Genomic DNA, 23,820 nt, shown 5'->3' with positions numbered 1-23,820 from the left:
AGCTTATAGTGAACTTAGTATTTGTTAAAATGGAATTAAGTGGAATTATATGTTTTCTCTTGAAGTTAGGCTTATATGCCTATATTTACTCATTTTGTGTTGCTCAGATTGGAAACAGGGCCTTGTGCATGCTAGGCAGGCATTCTATCCCTAAGGTACATCTCTAGCTCTCTGTGTTTTCAGACAGGCTCTTATTGTGTATCATAGGTTGGCCTTGAACTTGCTGTGTAGAGCAGACTAGCCTTGAATTTGTGATCATCCTTGACTCTGCCTCTCAAGTACTAGGATTATAAAGGCATATGCTACCATAACCAGTTTCAAAACTGTATTTGTACTGGTTCCAGAACCGTGACACCTCAAGTTGAAACCAATGGAGGCGTGTATAATAGACGAGTGTTTGGAGAGAATGTGCCAAGAGTTTTTTGGCTTTCAGGGTTCAGTGTCAGAACTTGTACGTATTAAAGTGTAGAGAATAAACAGCTTGAAGCCTTGGTTGCAGCTCACTGTGAGACAGATGATGATGGCGATACTCAAGTAGGTGTGTGAGGTGTGGTAAAAGCAGCAGCCGACACAGACAAATCCATCATACAGGCTTAGGCGCACTACACCATCCTGAACTGCTGAACATGTCTGCGCCTGTGCAGTGACATTTTGGTGCTTCTCGTGCCGGCAGGAGTGCCGAGGTTTACTAAAATGGTAAAACAGTTGGCTGAGGTATGGTAAATTACCGTGTGGTAACAGAACTTTGTCAGAGTCTGGAGTTCAAGGTGGCTCTCATTGCTCACAGAGTTGGTGTGCAGATGTTGCTTGGCCAGGGTGCAAGCTGTGTGACGTATGGATGGACATGGAACAGCTGCAGAGCTGGATTCTGAGCTGGACACACAGAATGCGGCATTCCTGCAGCAGCAGTCGGAAACTCGCCTTTCCCTGTCTTCCACAACCTAGGATTCTGGAGGGAGGCTGTCGATTTTGAGTAGCAACAGATGATAAATATTTCTGCTTGGTGCTGGAACAAGCCACTGCTCTCTGATGGCGATTACAGATGCCGCCGCCCCCCCCTCTCTCTCCCTCTCCCCCCTCGCTCTCCCTCTCCCTCCCCCTTCTCTCTCTCTCTCCCTTCTCTCTCAATCCTTCTCTCCCGCTCTCCCTCTCCCTCTCTCTACCTCTCTCTCTCTTCCCCCAAGGTCTCCTGGTGGCTCAAATTCAGGTTTACTGATCTAGCCTGAGAGCCGTTCCTCACTGTAAGGATATTCTGCATCTCTGACTCCACTGTGCTATTTCACATTCATTCTAGGGTCCATTTCCTATGAAATGGGCCCTGGACCCCTCCCTTGAGTTATTTTGGTTTGTGTATGAGTGTTTTTGCTTGTTTTTTGTTGTAGTAAATGCTGAAGATACTATCTCCCACACTTCCATCTTGCTTCTCGCTGATTTACTCTGCTTTGCTCACCCCCTTTTCCAGATATGGCCCAAGCTAGAATTCACAATTCTCCTGGCTCAGTCTCTTGAGTACTGGGATCATAGGGAGGCATGACTATGCTTGGCTATAATTGTTTTCTTGACCTGTACATATTTATAATAATACTGATATAGAAGTACATCATCAATTTCACCACCTGTTTACAAAGGGTTTAGGCTGGGAATGTGGCTTAGTGGTAGAGTGCTTGCCTAGCATGTAGGAAGCCCTGGGTTTGATTCCTCAGAACCACATATGCAGAAAAAGCCAAAGTGGCACTATGGCTCAAGTGGTAGAGTACTAGCCTTGAGCAAAAGAAGCTCAGGGACAGTGCCCAGGCCCTAAGTTCAAGCCCTAGGACTGGCAAAAAACAAAAAAACAAAAACCCACAAAAAATCAAAGGGTGGTTTATTTTATTATGGCATGAATTCAATGAATAGGGATGAATACACAGTAAAAAGATATATTTAAACAGTCAGCCACCATTTGTCATGCAGCGTGCTTGATACTAAAGATATAAAAATGAACCAAGAAGTTCTAAGCCAGGACCTCACAGCCCAGTATTGCATAAAACAAGGATAAATTTTATGATTGAAGTGTATAGAGGATACACACGTATGGAAGATATATATTTTTTTCTTAAGAAAATCCAACCAGCTTTGAGTGGCTCATGCAAGTAATCCTAGCTATTCAGGATGCTCAAATCTGAGGATTGTGGTTCAACTCAGCCTGGGACAGGAAAGTCCATGAGACTCTTGTCCAATTAACCACTAGAAAACCAGAAGTGGCACTGTGACTCCAAGTGGTACAGCACTAGTTTTGAGCAAAAGAGCTCAGGGACAGTGCCTAGACCCTGAGTTCAAGCCCCATGACTGACAAAAATAGAAAAAGAAAAGAAAAAAAAGGAGTGAGGAAGCATGTAGTCACTTGTATTCTTCTTCTTCTTTTTTTTGTTTTTGTTTTTTGTTTTTGTTTTGTTATTTCTTTTGCAAGAGTTATATGAAAGAAAGGTTCCCAAGAAGAGGTGATAATACTGATAATTTCTATTTAGTTTCACTATTTTTTCTAGATGCTATACTACTATATACTATATATTGTATACTATGGTAACATAGTATATTACAATGGATTATATAATTATTTTATTACTTTATACTATATTACTATATTTTACTAATTTTAGTGCTTTATAGTGTATTTTTTCTTAACTGTTTCTAAAACTGTAATTTAGCAGAGTTTGTTTTTTGTTTAGTTTTTTTGTCCATCCTAGGGCTTGAACTCAGGGCCTGAGCTCTGTTTCTGAGCTTTTTTGCTCAAGGCTAGTGCTCTAGCACTTGAGCCACAGCTCACTTCTGGCTTTTTGATGGTTGTTTGGAGATAGTCTCATGGAGTTTCCTGTCCCAGATTGGTTTCAAACCATGATCCTCAGATCTCAGCCTCCTGAGTAGGTAAGGTTACAAGTATGAGCCACTCACACCTGGCTAGGTTTATTTATTTTTTAATTAGATTATGTTAGCTATACAGGAAGATTGTATTCCTATGTATATTATTATATAATTATTGTGATTATAATATATATTATACAATATATATCATCTCTCAATCTCAATATTTGTATAGCACCCTCTCTGTTCTCCCAGCAGGCTTGGTAGTAGGCAATCCCAGGAAATTGCTTTTTTATGTTTGTAATGGTTGATGAGGATTATGTGTGTCTGCTCATTCAGGCTTACTTTTTATGAATTGAATACAAATAATTCTTGACTTAATCTAGAACAAACTTGAACCCTTCCAGTTTTTATGCACCTATAACAGATGAACTATTTTTGAGTGACAATTTAAAATGGGTATACACTGAGAATCAACACTAATGTAGCTTTTTTCAGTGGTTGCTTTTAGCCTTTATTTATTCCTAACCAGTATTTTCATGGAAAATATATTGCAACACTGTAGTTTTTCTTAATTTTTCAACTTAAAAAAATGCCTTCAAAGCCTAGCACAGTAGTTTGGTCATACAGTACTTAATCTTAAATAGAAACCAGATTTTTTACTTTATTTCAAAGTTTGATTATACAATATATTTAGACCAATTAGCTACATAATACATTTTCCAAGGTATTTCTTAAAAGAAGAAACTGAAATTTTATTTATTTATTTATTTTTTTTGTCGGTCATGGGGCTTGAACTCCAGGCCTGGGCGCTGTCCCTCAGCTCTTCAGCTCAAGGCGAGCGCTCTACCACTTGAGCTACAGCGCCACTTCCGGTTTTCTGGTGGTTTATTGGAGATAGGAGTCTCATGGTCTCTCCTGCCCGGGCTGGCTTTGAACCGCGATCCTCAGATCTCAGCCTCCTGAGTAGCTAGGATTACAGGCGTGAGCCACCAGCGCCCGGCGAAACTGAAATATTTTTAATCTCTATTCTTAAGATAAATTTGATCTTTTATCTTTCACTAATTGAAGTCTGAGTAAAACATTTCTTTGCAAAATATGATTTATTATAAAATTATAGTAGTATGCATCAGGTTGATATTATTTGAATTCTGAATCAATTTAAAATCAATATTATGTATGTATACTCTAATATATATGTTGATAAATGTATATACACAGAAAATGAGAAAAATCCTGTGAGTTTGTAATTTTTTAATCTTATTTATTTGAATTGTTTTCTCAAATGGACAACTCTTACTTTCCACTTACATTAAGTCATAATCTGTGTGGGCTAACATTTCTTTATCTTTCTAAACTAAAAAATTCATGTCAGATATAGCAGGACTCTGTTTAATGAAAAAAGCATAATTCTAGGGCATGTCCTGTTCGTATAAACTGAGTCTGGCTTTGTCAACTGACTTACCATACATATTGTCACCCATTCTTGTCTTTTAGATGACAGAGTCATAGTAATTGACAAATGTAGGACATGGATTTTTCTCAGGTTATCCTTACATGGGACATCTTACATAACTAAGACCTCACTGTCAGCAGAAGGAAAAGGTTATTGCATTTGAGAGAAAATTATATGCTCTCTAAAACTGTATGCAGTTGTAGTGATTTCCTTGAGACATGCAAACGTGTACAAGGTATTCATTTTGACTGAGCTCACTGTATAACTTCATTTTTAAAAACAAGAGTGAAAACCAGACAAACACATCAGTGTGACCACAGTGTTTTCCTTTCATTTGAGTTCACTGCAGATTTTCTTGACAGACAAAGTTAGTCTTTATGAAGAGGGCTAAAATAAGCAAACCCTTCCTTTCTGATCTCATAATATTGGAAGAATCTTTTATAATCTTTAAATATTTTGCTAGTTCAATGTAAATCTTAAAATGAAGTTCACTCACGCATTGAGTAGAATTTGAATCATGCCTTTATTTGCTGTTGAAACTGCCTTTAGTTTTCTGTTTATTAAGGAAATTTCACTGCCTCCCTACAACCCCTCACCACCACTACTACCAATATTTATTTTTAAAAAGTTGAATGAAGAAGTAAAACATTTCAAAATAGAGCCCGCACATTTTGTGGCTCTCTCATTACTTTTCATTGAAATGTTATATGTGTTTACATCCAGTATATGTTCAGTATCCTGGCATAGTCTTTCAAATATTTGTCTAGTGTTTTCTTATAAAACTTGAAGGAAATCGAAAATGAATTTTTTTGCCTTGCTGAAATGGTCTTTTCCCAAAGAACAGCTTTAAACTTAATGCAATACATCCCTTATAAAGCCCCATATTTTAGCACACTAGTATTTTGCAGTAAGTTCCTTATATTCTGCATATTTGCCCTGGTTTGTTCCATGTATTATATTCTGACAGCTACTAAATTGACATCTCTGGTTCCAGCCTCTCTCTTCAGTCTCAACTATGTGTTTCTAATTTGCTTCACTTACCTTTGGCTATAGTACTCCCAAGTGCATGAACACTAAAATCAGGGAGCAGCATTTGAATTAAGTCTTGAGTTTGGTGGGATAAGTATTGACAGAACATTCCACACTAGAGCAAAACAATGGAGAGGAGATAAAGGATTTAGCTACAAGCAAATTTCTTCCCTTTTGGAAGTTCTATAAATCTTTTCCTTCTTTAGCTGTGTGTGTGTGTGTGTGTGTGTGTGTGTGTGTGTGTGTGTGTGTGTGTGTGTGTGTGTGTGTGTGTGTGTGTGTGTGTATGTGTGTATGTGTGTGTGTGTGTGTGTGTGTGTGTGTGTCTGTCTGTCTGTCTGTCTGTCTGTGTGTTTATATGTGTTGGTCGGTCCTGGAGCTCAAACTCAGGGACTGGACACTGTCCCTAAGGGTTTTAAAAAATTTTTTGCTAAGGTTACTGCTCTACCCTTTGAGCCAGAGATCCACTTCTAACTTTTTGGTGGTTAATTGGAAATAAGAATCTCACAGACCTGCCTTCCTAGACTGACTTTGAACTCAGATCTCAGCCTGAGTAGCTAGAATTACAGGCTTGAGCAACTGGTACCCGTCTAGGTTCTACAAGTGTTATGTGCTATGCTTTCAGTGGTGATAGGACAGATATAACATAATTTAATATTTTAGCCATTCTTAAGTGTGTAGTTCTTGTCATTAAATACATTTACCTTATTGTACAACCATCACCACTAACCATTTCTCGAGCATTTTCACCAACTAAAACTGTAATATCAAACAATAACTCTCTAGTCCTCTCTTCTTGACAATTACCATGTGTGTATGGCTTTAATCACTTTGAACATCTCATATAAGCAGAGTTATACAGCATTGACATGGATTAATAGACTGCCTACTTAATTCAACATGAATATAATATAACCTTCTCTCAAATAGGTAGAACAAGTAATTAAGTGTTTTTTTCTATGAATATATAAATGCTAACTTCACATTAGTATTTCTCCCCCACTTTGTCTAAAGGTCTGTTTTAGGGAACAAAATATTTGGGTTCCAAGTTCTCAATAGAGTTGACATTTTAAAAACAAGTAATTTGCTAAGACAAACTTATTCCCAGTAAATAGTATACTTGTGCAGGTAATGTTTAGGTGTTTTGAATTTGGAAATAATTTCCCATTCCCTGCCTGGGCACCTATGAAATATAGTACTTTAAACTCACTCCCTATTACCATTGTTCACATGTGGAGATTCTCTAGTAAGTTGAGAAGTGGGTTTTTTTCTTCAGGGAGCTCCTGCACTTAATGTGCTAACTTTATGGTTTAGCTTATATTCCCTTGGCTCTTTTGGAATTGTAAACGAGTATGCAGAGGCCATCATTGGGTTTTAAATTATTTCAAAAACAAATGATGCTTAACTACCTTCTACTAGGCCGGAACTCTTTAATCAGAAATCAAAGCTAGAAACTATCTTACCCTAGGATTATAGTGTCTTCTTTGTTTGGATTTCTTTTGTTTGTGATGAGTGTTTTTTTCTTTGAGCCTTTGAATCCTGATGTTGACCAGCAACCAGTAGGAAGACTTTGGTTAAGCTGGGCTTGCTATTCTTATGATGCTCCCTAGGCTTTGCTTTAGGCTTATGCCTGTCCTGCAACCGTTCCCATTCTCCCTGATGCTTGTCTCTAGAAGTAGAGATCAAGAGGAGTCAGCCAGGAAAGCCATCAAGCCCATCTTATCTCACATGAGTCCTAGTTATGCTGAATAACTTGTTTACTGGTAGAGAGAAACATATTTTCAGATTTAGAAGTTGCTTACTTGGAACTAAGCAATATGTACTGCTTTCATGGTTTACATCTCAAGCTTTTTTTATATATGTAAAATTTTGGTTACTGTTGGGAGAGTTGGAAAGTATGTATTTTGAATAGGTATACACAGAAAGGCACACATTATCTTTGTAACTTGGAAAGCCAACACTTTCATTTGTGCAGAATTGTAACACAAGTTACACGATCTGCTCCTAGAATTCTTCCCTCCCCACTATCATGGGAATACTTCTTCATTCCTACTCTAGACATGTGACTCTAAGCTCTTTGTTCCTCTGTTTGAGCTGGTCTGCTAGTGTAGGACAAACGGATGTCACATGCCTGTAATCATAGCACTCAGGAGACTGAGGCAGGATTGACTCAAAACAAGAAAGATTACTAGACAGACTGAACAGAGTGCTGGAATCCTCTCCCTCTATTCTTAGTATGCACCCTACACAGTATCAGCATCTAGAAAGGAGAATCCTGTTGTCCTTTGACTGAGCTGCCCTTTCCCATCCCCCAACTCTTAAGTGGTATCTCCAGCCCCCACAATGTCAACTCAGCTCTGTGTCTTCAACTTTCTACCATGTACTGAGTACTTCATCATTATGTCACTGGAGGCCATTCACTGCCTTGATAAACTCCCAGCCCCATGAGATGCTTCGAAATTTTTAATTGAACTCCTGGGTACTTCCCCAGGGAGTTTAGAGTTTGATGGCTCAAGCAGTAGTTTGAGACTCTTCATTCCACACCTGGGGATGGAGATGTCAGAAATGTATTACTGGTGTCACAAGTTGAAACAACAGTGAATACAATTTTTCACCCTAGAAAAATTGTTAAGGTATAAAATTATAGTGATTTTTCTCTAAAACTGTATTATGGATACGTATGTTAAAATTTTCCTGAGATATATCAGGAACCTAGGCATTCTTTTCTTTTCTTTTCTTTTGGTTGGTCTTGGGGCATGAACTCTGGGCCTGGGCCTGTCCCTCAGCTCTTCAGCTCAAGGCTAGCTCTCTACCACTTGAGCCACAGTACCACTTCTGGTTTTCTGAGTGGTTTATTAGAGATAAGAATCTCACAGTCTTTCCTGCCTGGGCTAGCTTTGAACTGCGATCCTCAGACCTCAACTTCCTGAGTAGCTAGGATTACAGGCATGAGCCACTGGCGCCTGGCCTAGACATTCTTTTATAAGAAAATAATTGTTTTTAAAAAATCCAAATGTCTTCACTTACAAACGAGTCTTGGAACACAATTCATTCACAACTTGACTTTTTAGCAGTGTAGTAAAAACCAGCCTTTCCACTTCTAGTCAGCTCTGTGGTCTCATAAAATTTCAGGGAATGCCATTCATGAAATGGTATGGAGAGAGGGAGAGGTGTCTCTAGTATTTCAGCTATGGCTGTAAAAAAAAAAAAAAAAAAAAAAAAAAGGAGATTAGTGGTTTGTTGTTCCAAAGGGGAATTTTGTTGCATTTGGTTGGTTGATTGGTTGGTGTGTGTGTGTTTGTTTTATGGCCAGTTCTGGGGATCAAACCCAGGACCTCATATATGCTAGGTAACCAATCTACTACTGAGCTACATTCCGGCTCTCCAATATTTATCTTGTACAGCTATGTGTGCCCACACTTGTTTTAAAAGGTGTGTGTATGTGTCACCCCCTATGAGTTCCATTGCCTCTTGTTCAGCTTATAATGAAGTTAATTTTACTTGGAATGATCATATGGTTTTTAAACTACACACTCGTTTTCTTATCCATTTATATCAGAGAGAAAAAGCCAATATTCTTTCTGGATTGTATGTATGCACAGAAGTTTCTATTAATTATTGCTGATAAAAGTTGCAAAGTACATTAAAACTAATAGGGCTAGAAGAAGAACTCAAGTGATTGCCTATATATATATATATATACATATACATATATATGTGTATATATGTATATGTATATATATATATATGAAGCCTGAAGTTCATATCCCAGGGTTCCCCTCCTTCCCCATCCCCCCCCAAAAAACTCCTAAGAACAACAGTAATAACAGAAAAAAAGCACCCAGAAAACTACAAATTAAAATGAGGCTAAATATCTACTGTCTTCCTCAAAAATTGTTTGAAAAGCAATATGTCCACATATGTCCACTTACCTCCATATTCTCCAATGTAACTATCTTTTTCCATTCAGTGTTTCCAAGATAATAATTTAAAGTTATGGTATTGGTTTTATAAAAAATACTGTTTAATGGTAAACAGTATTTGAATATTTTTAGCTATAGCAAAGGCTAAGTAGATTTGTTGGAGTATACACTCAGAACTTTGCTTTCCAGTTTGAAAAGTTTTATGGAAAATAAATATTGGGGTTGGGAATGTGGCTTAGTGGTAGAGTGCTTGCCTTGCATGCATGAAGCCCTGGATTTGATTCCTCAGTACCACATACACAGAAAAAGCCAAAGTGGCGCTGTGGCTCAAGTGGTAGAGTGCTAGCCTTGAGCAAAAGAAGCTCAGAGGCAGTGCCCAGGCTCAGAGTTCAAGCCTGAGGACTGGCAAAAGAAATATATATGATAGATTCCAAGTTAGGTACTTGTAGCCACTTTTAAATCTATATTGTGTAATCATTGTGTTAGATTTGAGATGATCTTTCAAATATGTTATTTTGGATCAAGTTTGTAATTATTAAATTGCTTCATGGCTTTACAGGGTTCAAAATTATGGATAATAATGGAATACCTGGGTGGAGGCTCAGCACTGGATCTTGTGAGTATTTTTAAATAATTACAACACTGATTACCCCAACACACAAAGTAACATTTTTCTTTGGAGTCAGCTAAGTAATCACTTTTGTCAGGATCACTACACCATATGTACATCAGCTGTCTCACATTGCTGCTAGTCTAAAAAGGAGATGAAGCTGTGGCTCAAGTAGTAGATTGCTAGCCTTGAGGAAAGAAATTCAGGGATAGCACTCAAGCCCTGAGTTCAACCCCAAGACTGATAAAACAAAACAAAACAAAACAACATAATTGGGGTAACTGTCATTAAAGATGATTATGAACTGAATATGTTCCACCCACATTCACTGTGGAAATCTTAATCCCTAGTTTGATGGTATTCAAAGGTAAGGCCTTTGGAAAAGAATTATGATGGCAGAGCCCTCAGGAATGACATCAGTGTCCTTACCAAGTGATTTAACAAGTATCTAAGGAGCATGAAACCCTGAGTTCAAACCCTAGTACTGCCAATAAAATAGGCAAAAAGAAATCTAGAGGATAACAAAATAAGATGAAAAGGAAATTTATAAAGTTGAGCAAATTAATTGAGCACACAAACGATAAATAAGGGTTTACAAACTAAGTAGGCCATGGCTTATTTTTATAAATAAAGTTTTATGAGGACAATTGCATCAGTTCAAAGAATAAAAACATTTGTTATTCTTTTCCTCTCTACCAGCAGGCTGAAGGAAACATTTGAGCTACCAGGTTTGAGGCAATTTTCTGTGTGATACAGAATCAGAAAACCTTACTATACCACTTTCCCTGCCCTGTCACATAATCTTCCCTCCCATTGTCTTTCAGCACTTAGGGGAGATTTTATTTGGAATTTTAAACTAAAACTATAACAAGTTCAAGAATCTTCTGTGTGTGTGTGTGTGTGTGTGTGTGTGTGTGTGTGTGTGTGTGTCTGTCTGTCTGTCTGTCTGTCTGTCTGTCTGTCTGTCTGTCTGTCTGTGTCTGTGTGACTGTGTCTGTCTGTGTGTCTATGTGTTAGTGTATGTTCTAGAGCTTGAACATAGGGTATGGGCACTGTGTTTGAGCTTTTGTGCTAGGACTACAGGCGTGAGCCACCCATGTCAGCCCTTTTTGTTTGTTTTAACTTAAATATTTTAAATTTTTCTATATCAGGTAGTACATACACTGTCTTTTCCAGGCCAATTTACAAACTTTTGAGAACAAAGCTTCTTATGTGGATCTCACCCGTTTTTTTTTTTTAAGTAACCGAGGATATACCTCCTTGATCCCTGCTAACATTTGATCATCAAGTGATACTAAATCCCAGTATTAATACGATGTTTGTGCATCAGTTATTTGGTACTTCCTCAGAATTTCATTACCAGCCATCATTAACATGTCTCATTTTCACCTTTGAATGATTTTTAATCACTACTGTTTAAATAGAAACTTTTAGGGTGGAAGTTGATAGATTTGCAAGTAAATAGATAACCTTACCTAGGAAAGGGATGATTGAATTACAGATATCCCTGGAGTATACTGTATACCCAGACCACAGTTAGTATGAAATGGTGAGACTAAAATATAGTTTCTATTTTAAGCTGTTAAATTTCAACATGAAAGTGCTCTTTATTCAGTATAAATATGGCATTCATGAAAGATGAAATACACAAGGTGCCAAAGAGCCTTGAATCCCTCCCAGTGTGAGGCAGAGTGGACAGTGTTTGATTTTCAGCACCTCGTCCCTCCTTCCAGCAAACAGAACTCTAACTCTGACTTTCCCTTCCCACCCTTTCCTGTAATAATATTGTACAGTCCACTGTGTATGCTTTATGAGGTACCAGAATTTGAAAATAACCATTTATTTTAAAGAGAGATTTTCAGATATTCCATTACAAGTTCTTCTGAAACCTAATCATTGCTTTCCTTGTATTCTACTTGGAACTGTTGGCTTTGGTACAGGCAGGGTTAGGGAAAGGAAGGGAAATGTGTTAGGTTTATTTGAAAAATAATCATTCCACCATAATTTGAATTTTTACAATAAAAGTCTGAATCATTTAATTATTGCATTCCTGGGTAATTTAAAGGGTATTTCTTAAAAAGGCTCTGTTCCTCACAGTATTATTAATACATATAAAATACCAAGAACTGTTTAGTTGACCTGTCTGATCAAATCGTTGCTGATCTAAAAATCAAATCAGGGCCAGTAGCTAGTATTGGGAATTGAACTCTGGGCCTGAATGCTATTAGGTAGTTCACTCAGGGCTGCTACTGCACAACTTGAACCACAGCTCCACTTCTGGCTTTTTGGTGGTTAATTAGAAGTAAGAGTCATATGGACTTTTTTTGTCTGAGCTGGCTTTAAATCATGATTCTCAGAGCTCAGTTTTCTGAGTAACTAGGGTTATAGGTGTGAGCCACTAACAACAGACTAATAGGTAGTGACTTTTAATAGCAAATCCCAGAATTTAACTAGCTGCTTTTTTGTTTTCCACCTAAAACAAAGATATGTAAATTGATCATCATTTACCATATTTCTTCACTCTTTGGTGAAAATAAAATGGTTTGTATGATCTTTTATTAACTTTTAAGTTTAATCCCTGAGATCCTCATTCACTTAGCCCATTGATAAAACTGTTTTGCTTTGTTTTCTACCTTAAACAATTTTCCTCATTTGTTCAAATGGTAGCTTAATAAACAACGATTTTATTTATCTAAGTGATGCCCTCATTGTAAAACTATCAGTTTGCAATTTTATTTCTGCAATTTTTTCAGTGTATCTGAAATATAAGTGTGTTTTTCTCTTCAAGCTGCGAGCTGGTCCATTTGATGAGTTCCAGATTGCTACCATGCTAAAAGAGATTTTGAAAGGTCTGGACTATCTGCATTCTGAAAAGAAAATTCACCGCGACATAAAAGGTACACAGCAGTCAAATGCAAACGTGAGAAAAACAGATGCAATGGAGGAAACTGAAGGTTCTTTTTTCTTTGTACTTTGCTCTCTAGCTGCCAATGTCTTGCTCTCAGAACAAGGAGATGTGAAACTTGCTGACTTTGGAGTGGCTGGCCAGCTGACTGATACACAAATTAAAAGAAACACCTTTGTGGGAACTCCATTTTGGATGGCTCCTGAAGTTATTCAACAGTCAGCTTATGACTCAAAGGTAATGTATCACGTGGAAAAATGATTTTATTCTTATCGGTGCAATCATCTGCTATCCGAGTTAATAACCTGCTCTATTTTCCCTTGCTTTTTGAGTGTGTCTTTAAGGAAGAATTTTTGTCATATGTTGCTGATTCATCATAAATTCCCTTCATGCTCATAATATTTGAACCTTATTCATTCCAGTGGCTTTCTATCCCACTTGGATAATATCCAAACTCCTTCTTGGGATGTACAAAGATCTACATGGTGTGACCATAGTCTCCTCTCCAACTTTATCTCTTAGCAAGTTCTTCTGTACTTTTCTGCTTCAGCCATAATGGCCTTGTTGGTCCCCAAACAGGACATTTGTTCTTGTCTTTCTTTGTCTGAAATAACCTTCCACTCGATTAAGTCTCTGCTTGTACATTGTCTACGCAGAGATATCTTTCACAACCATCCTATGTAAATGTATAGCTCTCTTAATCCTAGTCTTCATTCTCCCCTTGCTGTATTTATTGTTTCCTTTATAGAACTTAGCCATTGGACATTCTAATATTTATTAATCAGTCTGCCTTATTTACTACTTGAATCTTCCTTGCCTAGAATAGTGTCTGGCACAAAGTACAAAAGTCAATCTTTTGTGTACCAATCAGGCTGAAACGTAGGGCCTTACATACTTGCTTGGCTTTTTAACTCAAGGCTAGAACTCTACTACTTGAGCCAGATTTCCACTTCCAGGTTTTTTTCTGGTTACTTGGAGATAAGTGTCTTTTGGAGTTTTCTGCCCAGCCTGGCTGTGAACTATGATCTTCAGATCTTAGCATCCTAGGTAGCTATGATTACAGGTGTGAGCCACCAGAACCTAGGTCAACCATTTTTATAAGTAAATTGTGTTAATATTATTATTATTATTATTATTATTATTATTATTATTATTATTATCAGTCATGGGGCCTGAACTCTGGGCCTGGGCATTGTCCCTCAGCTCTTCAGCTCAAGGCTAGCAGTCTACCACTTGAGCCACAGCGCCACTTCTGGCTTTTTCTGCTTATGTGGTGAGGAATCGAACCCAGGGCCTCATGCATGCGAGGCAAGCACTCTACTACTGAGCCACCTTCCCGGCCCGTTTTAAAAATTATTAACACTACATTTTTACAGACCTTCTTTTGCCAGTATGCTGGAATAGAATTTCAAAGTAATGTACTTCTCTTTCTTTTACTGTAGGCTGACATTTGGTCATTGGGAATTACTGCCATTGAGCTCGCCAAAGGAGAGCCACCAAACTCTGATATGCATCCAATGAGAGTTCTGTTTCTTATCCCCAAAAACAATCCTCCAACTCTTGTTGGAGACTTTAGTAAGTCCTTTAAGGAGTTCATTGATGCTTGCCTGAATAAAGATCCATCATTTGTGAGTATATATTACGACCACTATTTCTTTTCTATTATTAGATCTGCTTATAATAAAAGTGGCTTTTCCTACAGGGCATGTGAAAATCAGCCAAGATCCATCCACAAACCTGCTCTTCCCTTCTGTATTCCTATTGACACGGTTTTTTTTTTTTTTGCCAGTCCTGGGACTTGAACTCAGGGCCTGAGCACTGTCCTTGAGCTTTTGCTCAAGGATTGCACTCTACCACTTGAGTCATAGCACCACTTCTGGCCTTTTCTGTTTATGTGGTATTAAGGAATTGAACCCAGGGCTTTATGCATATTAGGCAAGCACTCTACCACTAAGCTACATTCCCAACCCTCCTATTGACTTCTTAAACAAATCCTTAGTTGCTTTTCTCCTTCCCCTCAGGAAAGGGGTCTTTTAAGTCAATTTTTTTGCTCCTTAGATTCCTGTTTGATCTATTAATCATTTCTTTTTTTTCTTTCAAGGAGAAAAGGTTGAAGAAATTTATTTTATATTATTTAAAGTACCTGTATAAATATTCACAATGACTTTTTTCAAATCCCTTTTCAGTGGTAGAGCGCTTGCTTTGCATGCCTGAGGCCCTGGGTTCGATTCCTCAGCACCACATAAGCAAAATGAAAAAAGCCGGAAGTGGCGGTGTGGCTCAAGTGGTAGAGTGCTAGCCTTGAGCTGAAGAGCTGAGGGACAGTGTCCAGGCCCAGAGTTCAGGCCCCACAACCAGACCCCCCCAAAAAAATCAAATCCCTTTTTATTTTTCATATAAGTTTATATTTAACTATTTTATTTATTGTTTCGAAGCTCCAACATGAAGTTTTATACATTGGGTAGTTTAGTAAGCTTATTTATTTATTTATTTATTTATTTATTTGGGAACTTTTATCCTTATTTTACTATAGTTAAAATGATGGTGCATTATGACTTTCTAGAGACTACAAATATTTGTGAATTGTTTAAGCTTAATATAAGTATTTTTAAGTTGAAAATCAACACTCTGATAATAATAAAATACTGGAGGAAATGATATCACCCCACAAAGTCTGCTATTTATAATTAAATGCTTGATAAAGTAGGATTTGTAAGACATAGGAACATAATACTGAAAGCAGGGGATCATAAAATGGTCCAAATGATACCAAACTACAGTCTTACTGGGTTTTGTGATATTTCTCAATTTATATTAAATGCACTAAAATTGTTTAAGTATTGAGATATTTTTACATGTTTATCTCTGCTTTTGAGAAAGCTTGATCTGCTGATTTGCTGGCAGGTAGGCTCTCTTCTGCCCATTGGACTTTAACAAATTGGGGTACCAAAGTAGTAAATTTAAATGTGATTGCCTTGAGACACTTTGAAGATAGAAGTAGCTATTTTCTTATAGCATTTTACTTATTCCCATTCCTTTAGGTATACTTTTCTATTTTGCAGTTTAATAATTCAAATGTCTTTTAAACCCATCCTTTGCAATCACAGCCTTGAAATAGTCATATAACCTTCATTTTGCTTTGCCTTAGCGTCCCACAGCTAAAGAACTTTTGAAACACAAATTCATTGTAAAAAATTCCAAGAAGACTTCTTATCTGACTGAACTGATAGATCGATTTAAGAGATGGAAGGCAGAAGGACACAGTGATGATGAATCTGATTCTGAGGGTTCTGATTCGTATGTATAAATTACTTCTCTCTCTTTTTTTAAACATAAGAAGCCCATTTTAATGTGCTACACTTTTAAACAATGATCCAGCCTGCTTAATCTAGCATAAAATGCAAAGCACACTGTTTCAGAATCTGTAAAAGTCCTTTTCAGTCACCGTTTGTGGAATACAATGAATTTGAAAACTGAATGGCTCCAGTTTTAAATGGTCTTGGTCTAACCCCTAGTGGATACTTGAGTATATTACAAAATTTTGGAATAAGATTTGATTAAAGGTGTTATATTAGTCTGCAATGAATAATGAGGAGCTATATTTTCATATACTTTTGTGGCAACTGCATAATCCCTCTGGAGAATAGACCTACAGGCTTTTCCTACCTCTTGGCCATGTATCAAACTGTGAATAGACTGGTACACTAAAAAATATTCACTTATATGTATTTATCACCTGAAAAAGTTAGTGTTGTTTTAATGGCAGCATTTATAGCAATAATTCAACCTCTCAGTCCCTATCTTAATTTTGACCAGAAGAGTTTGTAGGCTATGCCAGATTTTATTCTTCTAGTAAATGAACTGGAACAAAGATAATAAATAACAAATTTGTTTAGCTAATACACTCAGATTCCTGCATATATTAAAACAATTGCCCAACATTTCTCTGGATAAAATATATTAGGGTCATTTATACATGTTCTACTCATAGTTAGCTATAGCTACCTATGAAAGCCATCCAATAAAGCCAGACTCAGCCCTGGGAATTGGTAGTGGTGAGGTATTTCTATATGTAGGGATCTCCATATGGGATTAGCATTGACCAGTGCAGTGCAGCTACTCTTTGGAAAAATGCAGTTTCCCCCTGAAACTGAGATCAAAGCTTTTTAAAAATTATACTGTGAGATTTTAACCATTGAGATAATCATCCCTTCAGATACTGCCTGCGTTGATTTGGTGCTTTTAGCTTGCTGAATTATTTAGGAATCTATAAAGATATCGCTGGAAATCTCTTTAGGGAATCCACCAGCAAGGAAAGTAATGTTCATCCTGAATGGAGTTTCACCACTGTGCGAAAGAAGCCTGATCCAAAGAAACTGCAGAATGGGGCGGTATGGACCTGATTACTTCCTCTTGATAGACTCTTGCAAACTATGTAATATTATCTGGTGGTGGTGGTGGTAGTTGTGTTGGTTGTTTTGGTCCAGTACTAGGGCTTGAAATCTGGGCCTCACTCTCTTGCTTCACTTTTTCATTCAAGGCTGGTGCTCTATCACTTGAGCCATACCTCCCTTTCTGCTTTTTGCTGGCTAATTAGAGATAAGATTCTCTTCAATTTGTCTGCCCAAGCTGCCTTCAAACTAGAATGCTTTGATCTTAGCTCTCTGAGTAGCTAAGATTACAGGTGGCTGCCCAACTATAGTGGGATTGTGATACATGAAATTATTAGAATTTAATACCTCTACCTGTCCAACTTACTCAGTATGTAGATAGCATGCTTCATTTATCATTAGTTTTGAACTAATTAAGAAAAGATAAGAGAAGTCATTTTTTACCAGTCTTGGGGCTTGAACTCAGGGCTTGGGCACTGTCCCTGAGCTTCTTTTGCTCAGGGCTAGCAATCTACCACTTGAGCCACAATACCACTTCTGGCTTCTTCTGTGTACGTGGTAGTTAGGAACTGAACCTGGGGCTTCATGCCTGCTAGGCAAGCACTCTACTACTAAGCACATTCCCAGCCCCAGCTGAAGTCATTTGAATGGTCATTGATATTGTCAAAGTACATTTTGTACAGAGATAAATAGGCCCAAGTAATCATAGATAATCTATTCATGAAGTTAGAGGCCCTGCTGGATGATGGATGGGAGTTAGTGACAGGAAGAAAGAATGGGGACTTGCCTTATCTTGGGTCTTTGAAGAGGGAAATTCAAATTAGTTCACATTTGTTACAGAATAACTAAGAAAAACATGAATGATTATTTTAATTTCATGGGTGTAATCTGTGTTATTTATTTAAAGGAGCAAGATTTTGTGCAGACTCTGAGCTGTTTGTCCATGATAATCACACCTGCGTTTGCTGAAGTAAGTGTAGCTTCTTTAACATTGGCTATGCATTTTAAGTTGTATAATATATTAAATGTTATGCAATCAATCTTTCTTAGCTTAAACAGCAGGATGAGAATAATGCAACCAGGAATCAGGCAATTGAAGAACTTGAGAAAAGTATTGCTGTAGCTGAAGCCACCTGTCCTGGGATCACAGATAAAATGGTGAAGAAATTAATTGAAAAATTTCAAAAGTAAGTTTGAAGTGTCATTTATTTATTTATTTATTTATTTATTTATTTATTTATTTATTTATTTATTTATTTATTTATTTATTTACATAATTATTTTGTTGGTTGTGGGGCCTGAACTCTGGGCCTGGGCACTGTCCCTCAGCTCTTCAGCTCAAGGATAGTGCCCTACCATGTGAACCACAGTGCCACTTCTGGCTTTTTCTGCTTATGTGGTGCTGAGTAATCAAACTTAGGGCCTCATGCATGCAAGGCAACACTCTACCATTGATTCACCTTCCTAGACCCTGAAGTGTCATTTTTTTTAAAAGAAAAAGTATATTGGTATTATAAAACTTTAAAAACTTGAAAAAGGAAATCAAAACAGAACTTAGAAAGTGGCAAGAAAAAGTATATTGGTATATATCAGCTGTGAATTTATCGTCCTTTGTAATTTAATACAATCATTTCAGTTATTTGTACAAACTCATTTCCTAAGAGTTGTGTGCTTGGGCTGGGAAGGTGGCTCAGTGGTAGAGTGCTTGCCTTGCATGCAAGAGGCTCTGGGTTCGATTCCTCAGCACCACATAAGCAGAAAAAAGCCGGAAGTGGTGCTATGGCTCAAGTGGTAGAGAACTAGCCTTGAACTGAAGAGCTAAGGGACAGTGCCCAGGCCCAGAATTCAGGTCCCGTGACCGACAAAAAAACCAACCAAACAAAAAAAAAAAAAAAGGAAAAAAAAGAGTTGTGTGCTTGAAAATGGCTTTATGTCTGCCTTAATCATTAGTTTTTGAATTTTGATGTTCCTACATAACACGTAGATTTGCATAATATAGAATGGCCTGGCTTTTCTCTTTCTCTGCTAGTAGGGGAATGGATCACATCCTTACTCTAACTTTTGTAAGCTTAATTTAGGAATACTTACATTCTTGCTAATGTCTTCACAAGTATAGAAATGCCACTATTTGTATAGCTGAGGTATGCATATAAAAAGTTAACCACACATGTTAGTACATGCTTATAATTCTAACATTCAGAGGTGGAGGGAGGAGGATCTTGAGTTCTAGACTAGCCTGGGTTATGTAACTGACATTATCTCAATTGTCTTTTAAATTTTTAGGTCCTTATATATAATTTCAATTTCTATGCTGTCTCGAACTATTTCGTTTGGTTTTATTTTGCTGGGCAGTGGTGGCTCACACCTGTGATTCTAGCTGCTCAGGAGGCTGAGATCTTAGGATTGCAGTTTGAAGCCATCCTGGGCAGCAAGTCCATGAGACACTTACCTGCAATTAACCAACAAAATCCCAGAAGTAAAGCTTTGGCTTAAGTGGTACAGCCCCATCCTTGAGCAAAGAAAGCCAAGTGAGACTACAAGGTCCTGAGTTCAAGCCTCAGTATTGGCACCAAAAGAAAACCCCATTCTCACATATAATTTTAAAATTATTTTCCTACACTTGATTTGTATTTAAATGTACATATTCAATCTATACCTTAGTAGTTATGAAGTGATCATCTTAGTGCACCTTTAGGTTTCATTGTATTCATGATGCCAACTGGGATCAAGATGAATAAACTATATAGCATATAAAATCAAACACTGAAAAAACCCCAAAACTTTCCATCCAATAAAGCCCCTTGCGTTCATAAGCTAAAGCCCTCTGAAAATCCCTATGTTTGAACAGGAAACTACCATCTGTTATCCAGTTTGCAGACCAAATCCATTGGAAGATGTGAAATCAGACACTAAAGGGACTTCAGTAAAAGAACTTCATTTGCTAACTCTCATTGCAGAGTTCTTTTTTTGTAAGGGGGGGAGGTCGGGGGATCAGTTGTGGGGCTTGAACTCTGGGCCTGGGCACTGTCTGAGCTCCTCAAGTCAAAACTAGTACTCTACAACTTTAAGCCACAGCAACACTTCCGATTTTCTGGTGGCTAGTTGGAGATAAGACTCTCAGGTACTTCCTTGCCCAGGCTGGCTTTGAGCCATAATCCTCAGCTCTCAGCCTCCAGAGTAGCTAGGATTACAGATGTGAGCCACTGGTGCCTGACTGCAGAGTTCTTTTAAGTGATGAATATGAACATACACAACTAATTGAAGTATTTCATTTCATAGGTGTTCTGCAGAAGATTCCTCCTAAGAAATTTCTTGTAGCTGGCTTCTGTTTCATATGAAATCAGAGAATCCCACCAAAGTTACTTCAAGCTTAATGATGTTTAACTCATGAGTTCCATGTGCCTTTGCAACATTCAAGATTTAGAAGTCATTCAACTATTTTGTGATGGTGTTTATCATTTTATATTTTAAAGAGATTATTTTGTAAGGAATAACTTTTAATACTATAGTTTCACCTGTAATGTAGTAAATTTTGAGATACAGTTTGGCTATTAGGTATTATTTCTTCAGTTACTAGGATGAATACCTTTTGTGCTTTAAATTTCAGTTAACTGTATACTCGTGACACATACAGGTCTTTCAAAGTCATCATTAATATTCATCTTTTATAAACCATAAAACTTCAAACAGCATTTTTTACACAAGCATGTTCTTAAAGTGACTATTTGTAGGGAGGTAGAAATAAGTCATACCTTCTAAAAACAGAAGCTTTTACTACACTCTTAGAAATGAAATCTAGAAAAGTGTTGACTTCTACCCAGGCAGCTCACCTCAGTGAGTATCACATCAATACAAGTACCTCTTCGTGCACAGTATTTATCTTCACTTTTAGAGGAAGAGGCAACTATTATTTAATATGCTGTGAGACACTTAAAGCAATATCATTTAGCCAAGGATGAATTTTCAGTTATACTACAGGAGTTAGTCTGGCTTCATTCTTTAAATCTTCAACTTCAACTCAACAGATTGGAGCCTCATAGTTCTTGAAGAAACCATAACATTTTTTATATGCTGGGATTCTCAGAGCTTTAGATTGTCATGTAATTAGATACCTGACCAACAGGTATGAATATAATTTCAACACCAGCATCTTTTTTTTTTTTTTTTTTTTGCCAGTCTTGGGGCTTGAACTCAGGGCCTGGATATGTCCCTGAGCTGCTTCTGCTCAGCACTAGTACTCTATCACTTGAGACAGAGCTCCACTTCCGGCCATTTCTGAGTAGTTTAGTGGAGATGAAAGTCTCACGGGCTTCCCTGCCTGGGTTGGCTTTGAACCACAATCCTCAGATCTCAGCCTCCTGAGTAGCTAGGATTACAGGCGTGAGCCACCAGTGCCTGGCTCACCAGCATCTTTTTGATATGGCAGTTAATTCTCCTATGAGCTATTTATACATTTTTTTGTTCTTCATAATTATCAGCACATAAGCATTGTTTTTAACCTTTGAAAGGGTATTTAAATGAGCATTGTCCAGTACATATGAGAATAAACATAGTACAGGAGGATTTCTGTCCACTCAAAGGTAAGTTAGACTGTACAGTCAATTTTCAGTTGTATTTATGGTACTGTTAAGTGGGTAATACTGTTTTCTTTAAGAGCAGTATATATATATATATATGTATGTATATGTATATATATATATATATATATATATATATATATATAATGCCTGCCTAAGTGCTCAGCTGGTGTTATACTTTAGTAGATGTAGAATTATTGATACTAATTAATTTTGATAGTTCATATTTTATCATTTGGATCTGCACATTTGGTTTTTGCACAAGTTATTTTTAAGAGATCTGAGTAGTTGCCAATTACTAGAAGATGTTCTAGAAGTGTATAGTTTTTAGTCAAAGTGGCCATTGCATCTTCTTTTTTCAAATAGAAACACTTGAGAAAGTTGCAGTGTCATATGCTATTTTTTTTTATTGGTGCCTATACTGTAACAATTACTGGTAATGCATTCTATTTTGAATTAATGGTTCAGTTAAAATTTTTCACCTTCTTGATAGTTTCAATAGCAGTTATCTGTAGAGTTCTGGAAATAATTTCACAACTCATACCATGGATTATATGGCTATTTTTGTAGAAGTAAGAGCAACAAGTTTGTAAATTAATTACATGAAACTTTGCAACATAAGCCCTGCATCACAAAAAGAAATTGTAATGCTTATTCATTATAGTTATTAATCCTGTAAACTGTTTTTAGGTAAAGCATATTCTACTGTTTTTCAGGTTTTACGAATAAATATTTAAATTTTGTGATCAGTGTTTTCTTCAGCTGGAGGTAGTATGGGGTAGTGTGCGATGGTATGGTATATTATTTTAATTGTTTCAAAATACTTTCTCTTTTCCTTTTTATTATTAGAACACTATAAACAAAGTTTCTGTTGTAAACTAAAGATATCACATACATTAATAGTTATACCTATAATGACTATATGGCCTGCCTCCTATCTTGACAAAATCCTTTTTTTTTTTCCGGTCGTGGGGCTTGAACTCTAGGCCTGGGTGCTATCCCTCAGCTCTTCAGCTCAAGGCAAGCACTCTACCACTTGAGCCACAGTGCTATTCCAGTTTAATGAGTAGTTTATTGGAGATAAGAGTCTTGTGGACTTTCCTGCCCAGGCTGGCTTTGAACCACAATCCTCAGATCTCAGACTACTGAGTAACTAGGATGACAGGTGTGAACCACTGACACCCAGCTTTGACAAAATCTTTAATGTACCTTCCTTTCAAAAATACCTACAAACATTATATGATCTCCCAAATTACCATGTTATTTTTTTAAAAACTGCATATAGATTTGAACCCTATAGTTCCTATAGGAAACTATACATTTCACTAAGGTTTTTCAAAAACTGAGATGAGAAAGAAAAGAAAAACAGAACATAAAGGAATTTGAATTTTCCTAGAGATAGGTTATATAGAATTAATAATAGAGGTGACCTTGATTCGCTATGTTCTCAGTGTTACATAACTACTCTGTAGACTTGTGAGTTACTGTATATATATGTCCTGGAGAAGAAAAGAGCAAAATGAGGTCTATGAAAAGGAAATTTCCTGATGTTAGGACTAGGAAACTGGGGAAACTTCTGATAGACTGAGAACAGTATTTTGGATCATGAATAAGGTTTGCTGTCGGTACTATCATTTGCTTTTCAGCTATCCCTCAGTTCCACTTCTGCACCCATTACCATGTTCACTTGTCTTCCTCCTTTTCCTCGTCCTCTAAATTGACCTGTTTCTTAGTAATAGGCCATAACCCATCAATTCTGAAATGGATTAAAACAAAAAGAAGACCATAGTTATAACTTCTGTTTTTTTAATTGAATGCATTTTCCATCACTCTTTATTAAAGTAGCATCTCACTTCCTTACCAATATGCATGCAACATAGACATGGCAAAAAAATTAACTTTCTGCAGGAGATACCCAGCAAACAAAGTTATCTATGAATGTTTATCTCATTACATAAAATAAATAGTTAAGAATTGAGAAATTAAAAGTCGAACATCATACCATCCTCATCAGGCATATATCTGGCTTTAGAAATGAGCATAATTGATGAAATTCGTGGGCTTAAAATTTTGCCAAGTCCTATATTA

The 23,820-nt window shown here is 37.1% G+C and overlaps 1 protein-coding gene across 1 annotated transcript in view; it reads left to right on the top strand.

Moving 5' to 3' along the window:
* The window catches only part of Stk26 (serine/threonine kinase 26), a 67,118-nt gene extending 46,179 nt beyond the window's left edge, over positions 1-20,939 (top strand). The window contains exons 5-13 of the mRNA XM_070039719.1: positions 9,809-9,865; positions 12,648-12,756; positions 12,844-13,001; positions 14,207-14,392; positions 15,913-16,061; positions 17,062-17,155; positions 18,063-18,125; positions 18,206-18,342; positions 20,435-20,939. Of these exons, the coding sequence (XP_069895820.1) occupies positions 9,809-9,865; positions 12,648-12,756; positions 12,844-13,001; positions 14,207-14,392; positions 15,913-16,061; positions 17,062-17,155; positions 18,063-18,125; positions 18,206-18,342; positions 20,435-20,459 (978 nt within the window). The 3' untranslated portion in view covers positions 20,460-20,939. The remainder of the gene's footprint in view (positions 1-9,808; positions 9,866-12,647; positions 12,757-12,843; positions 13,002-14,206; positions 14,393-15,912; positions 16,062-17,061; positions 17,156-18,062; positions 18,126-18,205; positions 18,343-20,434) is intronic.
* The last annotated feature ends 2,881 nt before the right edge of the window (positions 20,940-23,820 follow it).

Source organism: Dipodomys merriami, unplaced genomic scaffold (genome assembly GCF_024711535.1).
Source record: "Dipodomys merriami isolate MVZ:Mamm:240054 unplaced genomic scaffold, mDipMer1.0.p SCAF_3, whole genome shotgun sequence".
NCBI classification, from domain to species: domain Eukaryota; kingdom Metazoa; phylum Chordata; class Mammalia; order Rodentia; family Heteromyidae; genus Dipodomys; species Dipodomys merriami.
Note: the sequence above shows the minus strand (reverse complement) of the source record. Positions and strands in the feature narration are given on the sequence as shown.